The following is a 10,163-nucleotide window of genomic DNA, read 5'->3' on the forward strand; positions in this document are numbered from 1 at the left end:
TTCTGGGATCATGACCTGAAAAGGCAGAGGCTTTAACCCACTGAGCCACCCAGGCGACCCATAAGTGTGGTATTTTAAACCTTCACATGTCTTTCTATGGTTCCAATTTCAAGTCAAGGAAAACAGCTTTAAGCTAATCTTAAAATCAGTAGAGAATGCATTAAATGGTTCTACAACAAAGTTCCCCACTAGAGCTTAGTAGAATGCCCCTTTATAAAGTTCCTTCAAAGAAATTTAAATCTCACAGGTAAACAGCAAGCCCAGGCAAAAAGCTCCTCCCTGCCCTTAAAACGTGGAAATAACCTATTATTTAAAGTCCCAAATAAAACTGCAAACTTCAACAACCTTTTTGATATTTTCTTCTCCTAGGTCTCCCTCCCTCAAGGCTGATTCTGATGGGTGGGTTGGTTAGTGGGTTCTGGGTTCTTCCCTAGCAGACATATCTGAGTTTCTCAAAGTAAGCAAAAAGAATGAAAACAGAAGTGTACATATTTATAGTATTTATATAACTAACGTGTGATATTGGTTAAATTCTGCCTTTAAAAAATGCATGATGAGGGGCGCCTGGGTGGCTCAGTGGGTTAAGCCGCTGCCTTCGGCTCAGGTCGTGATCTCAAGGTCCTGGGATCAAGTCCCACGTCGGGCTCTCTGCTCAGCAGGGAGCCTGCTTCCTCCTCTCTCTCTCTGCCTGCCTCTCTGCCTACTTGTGATCTCTCTGTCAAATAAATAAATAAAATCTTTTAAAAAAATGCATGATGAAAAACGCATACTGGGAAAGACTTAAGCCACCTCCTCCTATGAACGATGTAAATGAAGGCCCAATCAGAAAATACCTCGCATCCACCACGAAAAGCTCCTTTTCAGTGAATAATGACTATTTCTCTTGATTTCTTTCCCTTCCTTGGTTCACTTCATATAAAATATTCATATCTTCACTATGCGATAATTCTTCAAATTAAGATTTATTTATTAAGTTCCTTCAAAGAAATTTAAATCTTAAATTAAGATCTGCGCCTTTGTGGCATGCATGTTATACTACAGTAAAAAATGTTTTAAAAATAGATCACATTAACTTAAAAAAAAAAAAAAGGTGTTGCCAGGAAAAACAGCAGGAAATCGGTTTCCCAGCTGCCTGCACCCCCGCACTACCTGCAACCACTTTACAGAACGTCAAAGACGCGAGACCTGCTTATCGAAAATTCTGTCAAATGTCCTCAAAATTTCTCCCTGCTTCGCAGATTTTGGGGCACCCGTCTGGGCACCAGTCCTCCATAGCTCCTAGCAGTTGCAGCCTCGCGGGCAGGGAGACGCAGGGGCCGCGTTGCCACTTGAGGGGGCCTGCGGCCCCTCCACAGCCCTGGGCAGCGCAACCGAGGCCCGCGGGAGCGCCCGCGGGTGGTGGGAGAACCCGGCCCGGGGCTCGCGCCCCGCCGGCACTCCTTCCGCCCCTGCCAGTAGGTGAAGTGCCGGATCTGCCCCCGGGATGCCGCGAAGCATGAAGCCGGGCCACCTTCAGGGCCGGCTGCAGCTGCGGCTCGCGCGCATTTCCCAAGACGCAGAGTGGGCGAGTGCGCAGGCCCTGGCGACCCCCTGGAGCCCGCTCAGCCTTCCCCAGTGCCCCCCAACGCCCGCTGCTCCCTGAGAGGGGGCCGGCCCCCCGGAACCCCTGGGGCATCCAGCGTGGGCCCAAACTCCCCACACCAAACATACTTGCCACCCGCCCTGAGCCACCCCCAACTGCACCCACTCACTCAGGCCACCTGAGAGGGGCCCCTGCCACCGGCACCGCGAGCGTCGCGGCTCTGGATACCGTGCCTAGTTGGCCATGGGTCGGGAGAAGGGCGTTTAGCGCAGCACCGCGCTGCGTCCCCGCCCCGCGCGCTCCAGAGCCGCTGCCCTGCGCGGCCCACGGAGGGTCCGCCCCGCCCCCCCCGGGGGTACCTGAAGCCCCTACGCGCCCGCCGCACCCCGGGCGCCCTACCTGAAGGTCGGTGGTTGGGCGGGGAAGTCCGCACGGCGCCTGACTCGGCCATCTTCCCGGGAAGTGGGGATCCCCGCGTAGCCCCCTCAGTCCCGCTTCCAGCCCCGCAGCCGCCACCGCGCTCCATCCGGACGCGCGGCATGCACAGGCGCACTGCTGGAACCGCCGCGCCGCGCCGCACCGGACCCGCGCGCACCCGCACGCGCACGCGTCCTCCTCACACAGCGTGCGCACACGGCGTACACGTGCGAAGTGAGCGCGGGTTCTCACGCCGCGCACGCGCACCTGTGAGGGGCACACCGGCCGTCACGGCGCACAGGCAGGCGGCGTGTACTTGCAGCACGCGCACTAGTTCTCACAGCACGCGCACAAACCGCGCGCACTTTCGATGAGCACACCGGTCCTCCAAGCACACACTGCGTGTACATAATTCCTCATAGACTGCTTACACGTAGTGCGTACACACCAGTGTTAAACGCACCTCCCCACAGTGTGTGCACCCTCAAAGCACTGTATACATAGGATGCAGTTTCTCACATTGTGCACGCATCCTCAAAGAGCTGCGAACACAGTGCACATATACCACGTGCACACACGTTCACCCAGCGCGCACGTGTTCTCACACACCGTGGGCACACATCCTCACACAGCCTGCGTACGTTCACACACACGAGGCGTCCACACACATTCAAGCTCAGTACTGCAGCTCTGGAAACAGTTCCTAGCTAGGGCCTCAGGCAGGCGCCACTGGTGTAGATGCCTGATGGACCTGAAAGACCCGCGGATCCCCTTACCCAAGAATTCAACACTGCCACAGGATGCAAACAGCAAGAATGTTAAAACTTATAGGCTATACTATAGTTCTGACCTGGGGTCCCTCAGACCCTCCCACCAAGCACATTCAGGTTCCGGTTCTCAAGGTAGATGGGCAGCCCAGCCAAGACGCGCACCACCCCGGACAGGACTACGGTAAGCTCACTGGTCAACCTAGGTGGGGCAGGGGCATGTAGTCATAGGAACTATGGATCCTTTCTTCCCTGGGGAAAATAATGCGCAGTTGAGAAATCTCTGCGAGGATGATCTCTCTTTTTTCAGATTTTATTTATTTGACAGAGATCACAAGGAGGCAGAGAGGCAAGCAGAGAGGGAGGAGGAAGCAGGCTCCCCGCCGAGCAGAGAGCCCGATGCCGGGCTCGATCCCAGACGCCTGGGATCATGACCTGAGCTGAAGGCAGAGGCTTAACCCACTGAGTCACCCAGGCGCCCCAGGACAACCTCTCTTTGAAGAAACTGTTAAACGTGTAGTAGCCTCGGGAGTGGAGGTCATGAGCATCTCACCTTCTCAAAGACATACATACTGAAAAAGATGTCTGCATCGCGCCAGTTCAAGCTTCCAGGTGTTTACTCAGGTACAGCCAAGTGATAACTGATCTCAGTGGGGCCCCAGGCTGCACATGTCTCTGTTGGACAGTGACCAGCCCTCTGAGGTTTTAACTCCCACCCCTGGGGGAGGGAGAAATGCCTGATTAAAACACGGAATTAAGCTGAGTAAGAGTACAAGATTTTTATTGGGGATGATAAAAACATTCTAGAATTAGATTATGTGATGGTTGACTCCATAAGTATACTAAAAACCACTAAATTTTACATTTTAAATAGGTGAACTTCACAATATGTAAGTTATACGAATTTTTAAAAACCCACCAAAGTGGAAACCTCAGGAACCTCCATCTGAATTAGTAGTGAAAAGCTTGGAGAGTCCCTTTGTGGCAGAAAAACAAGATGAACGTGTTGGTGGCACTCCCAAAGGTGCACAGGGAATAGGGTGTGACTGTGGTGAGAAAGCCAGAAGGGGACTTTAGACAGAAATGAGCAGGAAAGCAGGCAAGTGCAAGCTGGTCCCTTGGCTTTTTTAAAAAAAGAAAAAAGAAAAAAGTTTCTAACCCAAGTTAAGATTGAGCCAAGTTAATTAGGGCATGGGAGCCATCTTCACTGCCCCCCCCTTTTTCCCTTAGAGACCTTGGAGTAGTAGTAGTTCATAATTAATCCAACTCTTCAGTTTTTGTCTTGCTGACATACCGGAAGAGCATTTCATCCTGGTTTCATTCTATTTTTTCCTTTCTATTCCCACTTCCATTCCTCCAGTCATAGGCACTTCACTATTTTATTTTTGTAGCTCTATTTTCTAAATATATAGTGTTGTGAAGATATGCATGGTTTTAATTTATATAAATGATATTGCACAATAGCTATCGCTGTTTTTCACTGCTTGAAATCGTCAACATCTATTCATTGCAGCTGTATACAAATCAGAAATAGATTAGTCATTCATTCTGATTTACTTTTTAAAAATGTATTTATTTATTATATATAGAGAAAGAGAGCCCACAAGCAGGGGGAGGGAGAATCCTTCAGCAGACTCCTGGCAGAGGACAGAGCCGAAGTCCAGAGTAGGCAGCTTAACCGACTGAGCCACCCACATGATCCCTGATTGCCTATTCAATCCTTGTCCATCTTTTTATTGGTCTACTTATCTTTTTCCTGTTGATTTCCATTTTTTTTTTTTTTTTTTTTAGGATTTTATTTTACAGAGGGAGAGAGAGTACACAAGCAGGGGGAGTGGCAGGTAGAGGGAGAAGCAGGCTCCCTGTACTCTGCGGGGATGTGGGACTTGATCCCAGGACCCCAGGATCATGACTTGAGCCAAAGGCAGATGCTTAACGACAGCCACCCAGGTGCCCTTCTAAAACTTGGGTTTTTTTTTTTTTAAAGATTTATTTATTTATTTATTCGAGAGAGTGTGAGAGAGAGAATGAGCATGAGAAATGGGAGGGTCAGAGGGAGAAGCAGACTCACCGCCGAGCAGGGAGCCTGATACAGGACTCGATCCTGGGACTCCAGGATCATGACCTGAGCTGAAGGCAGTCACTTAACCAACCGAGCCACCTAGGCTTCCCCCAAAACTTGTTTTAAAAATAACCTCTATACCCAACCTGGGACTTGAATTCATGACCCCAAGATCAAGTGTGGCATGCTCTACCAACTGAACCAGCCAGGCACCCCCAAGTTTTCCACAACTTAATACATTTTTACTTCCTAGTGCAAATGTAATATAGGCAACAGTATTCCTTGAAAGGACAAGTTCACTTGTGGGTTATATCCACGGATATTGCTGTATTAGAAATTTAAGAAATATTTAGTATTAATTCACTAACCTGATGCTGTAATAATATACTTCTAAAGAAAAGTAACAACAAAAATATTAACAGTGGCATTTTCACCTTTCTGCAAATCTCTTTACAGTTTGGCTTAATAGTGGAGTCTCAGATCTACTTTTCTACTTAATGTGTTGTAGTAGTTCTTTTGGTTAAAACAGGAATGCAGGGCTCCTGGGTGGCTCAGTGGGTTAAGCCACTGCCTTCGGCTCAGGTCATGATCTCAGGGTCCTGGGATCAAGCCCCACATCGGGCTCTCTGTTCAGCAGGGAGCCTGCTTCCTCCTCTCTCTCTGCCTGCCTCTGCCTGTTTGTGATCTCTCTCTGTCAAATAAATAAATAAAATCTTTAAAAAAAACAACAACAGGAATGCAGTTGGAAAAGGGAGAGGCATTCTCATAGCCCCTTCAGGTAACTGTATGTTCTTTTGATATTACACCCAATCTTGACTTATGGTAATTTCTTCAAGGTTAGCAGCAATGTGGAATCTAAAACTGAATCAATATTCTTTCCACTCTGTTATATTAAAATCCACTGATCACTTAGAAAATACTGGTTGATTCAGCTATGAAGATCTTCCAAATGTCAACACCTTTAATATTAAAAAGTCATTCATTAATTGGCACCTGGGTGGCTCAGTGGGTTAAGCCGCTGCCTTCGGCCCTGGGGTCCTGGGATCGAGCCCCACATCGGGCTCTCTGCTCGGCAAGGAGCCTGCTTCCCTTACTCTCTCTCTGCCTGCCTCTCAGCCTACTTATGATCTCTCTCTGTCAAATAAATAAATAAAAATCTTTTTTTAAAAAAAGTCATTCATTAATACCATCACTAATCTCTAAAATCTTTACTGTGAAGTTGTAAAGCTATCGATCCTAGTTTTTCAAAGCTTCTAATTTTTGCTTAAAAAGCTTAAATCTTATTAACACCAACAAATTCTACCAGTTCCCCTTGGGGGCAACAGCCTCATTCATTCATTTTGGAGAAAATGTTAACGACAAACCTGGGTTTGTGTTCCATGAAAAACAGTGGCTAATACAGCTTGCAACTCAATCACACAAGGGTCTTTCCTCAAGACAACTATTACACTGTTCATGGTATGTAGAAGTGCCTTATGTAGCACTTTCTACTTTGTCACATGCAGTATTAAAAAGGTGTGTACTTTTTAAGGGGGCAGAGGGATAGAGAACCTGAAGCAGACTCCTAACTGACTACAGAGCCCAATGCAGGGCTTGAGCTAACAACCCTAAGATCATGACCTGGGCCAAAACCAAGATTTGGATGGTTAATCAACTGTGCCACCCAGGTGCCCTATAAAATTAGCTTTTTAGGGGCGCCTGGGTGACTCAGAGGGTTGAGCCTCCGCCTTTGGCTGAGGTCATGGTCTCAGGGTTCTGGGATCAAGCCCTGCATCACGCTCTCTGCTCAGCAGGGAGCCTGCTCTGCACCCCCCCACCCTCTACCTACTTGTGATCTCTGTCAAATAAAAATCTTTTTTAAAAAGTTGGCTTTTTAAAGACTGAGTTTCTGTATTTGCTTCTGATAACCTTTCTTAACAAAAGTTATTCTTACATTTCTAAGGTATTTAAAATAAAAACTATGCATTGATTTTTATTAAATTTGCAAAAATCCAACTAATTCTATACCTGATATTCCAGTGGATCAAATGAGCAATGGAGTATCAGGTATAGGGACTTAACTCATATTTTGTCTCTACTTTTTGATCTGTTCATTATCAAGTTTTGAACTGAACAATGCCTCGATTCAAACAGAAAAGACATTTTTATTTTTAATTAATTTATTTTAAAAATATTTTATTTGACAGAGAACATGAGCAGCGGGGAGCAGCAATGGGAGAGGGAGAAGCAGATTCCCTGTTGAGCAGGGAGAATGATGCAGGAGATGGAGGACTTGATCCCAGGACCCCGGGATCATGACCTGAGCTGAAGGTAGATGCATAACTGACTGAGCCACCCAGACACCCTGAAAAGACATTTTTTAAAAAGTGAGCAAGCTGGTGGGGGTGGGGGTAAACAAGTTGACCAGAGGGTATCTGCTTCATCCATGGGTCTCTGCAGTACAAAAATTAAAGTCTTCTGAATGTGATTTTGGCAATTTGAGGTCATTAAGGAGAAGTGATCTACCATTAGAAAACATCTTCTGCATAGGTTTGTAACAAATTCACTCACCCACAAAATGCAACCCCATATTTGAAATCTGAATGTATTCATTCAAATCAAACAACCAAAACCAGAAAAATAAAACATGAAGTATACATTTTCCCTCAATCACGACTGGTTTTCAGAAGAGCATCTTCATGAACTTAAGTTTAAATAGTTAAAAAAAAAAAGGTCAAACAGTTTGTAAAGAATCAACTGCATACGGTTAAAAGTTATTTCATATTTTATTTTCTAATTGTAATAGTTTGCATCCATCTTTTTTTACATAAGTCCAAACCTCCAAACCAGTCAATACTAATTAGCTGTCATGAATCTACATAGTAAAAGGACTCATTAGACTTAAGAAACGAAATATGACCAGAGCTATCAATATTAATAACTACAAAATTTCTCTTAAGAAATATAGAGTAGTTGGTATTTTGCAAAACATCCATCTTTAAGCAATTTAGAGACTTGTTAAGTCTAATGCTGAATTAAATGAGGGTAGTAACAATTATTTTAAATACTGTATCAACATGAATGTATGAATATATATATTCTACAAGTTTCTTTTATTATAGGAACTAAAGACTGTAAGTGAAATGGTAAATAGAGAATATAAAAGATGTGCATATTTGATCTTATACAGTCCTGGGTACTGAGTGAAAAGCAGCAGACACTGCACTAGGTGCAATACACACACGGAGATGTAATTAGTCCTCCGCCAATTCTGTAGGTACTATTCTCATCACCTCCATTCTTCCGGTAAGGAGCCTGAAATTCACACAAGTAACAGAAGGTGCCCATAGTCACCTGCAGGTTAAGAGCAAAGTGGGGGTTGGGGCACAGGCCTCCTGACCATAGGGCCCATGCTCTCTTCACCCTCGATCACACTGCCTCCTAAGTTCCCAGCAGCTGTGGGGGGAGAGAAGACCCACTCCAATACTTTCCAAATTCCTTGGTTGTTCACTCTGTACCTGAGGAGTTATCTCAATGCAGCTGTAGTATGAATATTTTGTTCTTTTCTGAGTAGGAAGAAATAAGCAAGGATAAAAAGAATGACAGCTTATGGTAAATCAAAAACACAAAAGTGGTGTGTAAAAGTTCATGGGAGTCCAAACAGTATAAATGAAACTCCTTTTGCGAAGCAGGATAAAGATCTAAACATCTCCTACCAATATGAGTCTTAATTGTTAGGACAAGTAACATAAAGAACCTCACTTTCATTTTGATGCTGTCAAGCTACAGTTAATACTGGCTACTTTAAAATCTGTAGGAAATAAAGTATAAATCCAGATAGCTATTTTTATTTCAAACATGCTTTTACCTAACTTGATTACTCTGTTGTTCTGAAGTCAGTACTGACAGTTTATATCTACTAAAGATGTTATTCACCATCCTATAATTTAGTTATTTACATAAGATAGATGAGATTAAGTTAAACTACAAGTCACAAGGAGTTTTGCAACCAACTATATTCACAGCCATGGTTCTGTAACTGTGGTGAGTAAACCAATGGCCATTCCTTAATAAAATACAAGAATTTTCATCATGCATAGTTTACAGGATCCTTAAGAGGTGGTCTCTTAAGAGGCTGAAAGTTCAGAAAAGATTCAACAGTCAAGCAATTAAATCTTGGCAAGTATTTTTTCACACAAATGCTTGGTTTGGTTGTTGAGCCACCTTAGTAATACAATTTATTTATACTCTAACTGGAAGTAGAATCAACACTGCATGAAAAATGCAAGCCCATCAAATTCATTAGTAATAATTACTAAACCTGCTTAGCAGGAAGAACAATTATTCTTGGATTTCAAACATTTTATTTTCTTTCAGGGCATACCTCATAGCTCTGTGTTATCGAAATCAAAGAATATAACCAAAGAAACCCCAAAGCCAACCCCCCCCCCAAAACAAAAAAACCACAGAAAAAAAACCTTAAACAAAAACTCAACAGAAAAACACACATACACACACCAAAAAATAAAACAAAACAAAACACACCAACTAAGGACCACTTCCATTTCTCATTTGAAATGTAATCAATGAAACTATACAAATTTCACATTAAAGTTAGTAAAACAATCCCTCCAAGGAGTGTTGCAAATGACCTAGAACTTTACCATTTTATAATCATTATGATTTGAGATTTTCCAGGATGCAATGGCACTAGATTAAGCTCTTACTACATAGGCAAGGAAAAAAACTGTCACTAATACCCACATGAATGGGGGCCATACTTGTAATTTTCAGACTCTTTGGACAAACCATATTTGTTACAGGAGGTAAGTAGACAAAGTAATGTGTGAGTTGTACCATCCCTACCAAGAACTGTACCACAGACACAGTTACAACATTCTTGGTAAAACAACAGGGGAAAAGGATCTACATATACACCACAAATTTAGTAAAACACTTTTTATACAGAAGCCTAAATATCTTAGGAAGTTTAGATTTTGATGAAGATAATCACTAAGTTGGTTTTTCAAGGCTAGTTTCTTACAAGTCTTAAAAACCAGCCCATGGACTCGGATGCATTCCACCTAGGTAAGTCTTCAGAACTCTAGAGAATAAGAAACATGAATTCCAACTGTCTACTCATTTCTATTCTCTGATTTAATGTTTTATAGTACCTCAGGTTCTGATTCCAGAGTTTGCACACTTACAAATAAACATGAGATTAGAGAAGATTTGCTTATTTTTTGAAGCCACATGAAGGTTTATTTCCCTTTATAGTACTTTTCGTCATTGAAAACATCTCTGGAGACCGGCAGAATAAAAGCTTCACAACCTTAATGATGGAACTCTTCATTGC

General features: G+C 43.8%; 1 protein-coding gene across 23 annotated transcripts in view; it reads right to left on the bottom strand.

Moving 5' to 3' along the window:
- Nucleotides 1-2,248, bottom strand: part of MAP7D2 (MAP7 domain containing 2) — a 97,642-nt gene extending 95,394 nt beyond the window's left edge. For 4 of the 23 annotated variants that reach the window (XM_059157886.1, XM_059157878.1, XM_059157885.1 and 1 more), the window contains exon 1: nucleotides 1,982-2,242. In XM_059157886.1, coding sequence (XP_059013869.1) covers nucleotides 1,982-2,123 — 142 coding nt within the window. In that variant the 5' untranslated portion in view covers nucleotides 2,124-2,242. Of the gene's footprint in view, nucleotides 1-1,751; nucleotides 1,861-1,981 lie in introns of those variants that run through there. The other 19 variants (XM_059157864.1, XM_059157876.1, XM_059157863.1 and 16 more) reach the window with 11 other exon arrangements.
- Nucleotides 2,249-10,163: the final 7,915 nt, after the last annotated feature.

This window comes from Mustela lutreola, chromosome X (assembly GCF_030435805.1).
Source record: "Mustela lutreola isolate mMusLut2 chromosome X, mMusLut2.pri, whole genome shotgun sequence".
Lineage (NCBI taxonomy): Eukaryota > Metazoa > Chordata > Mammalia > Carnivora > Mustelidae > Mustela > Mustela lutreola.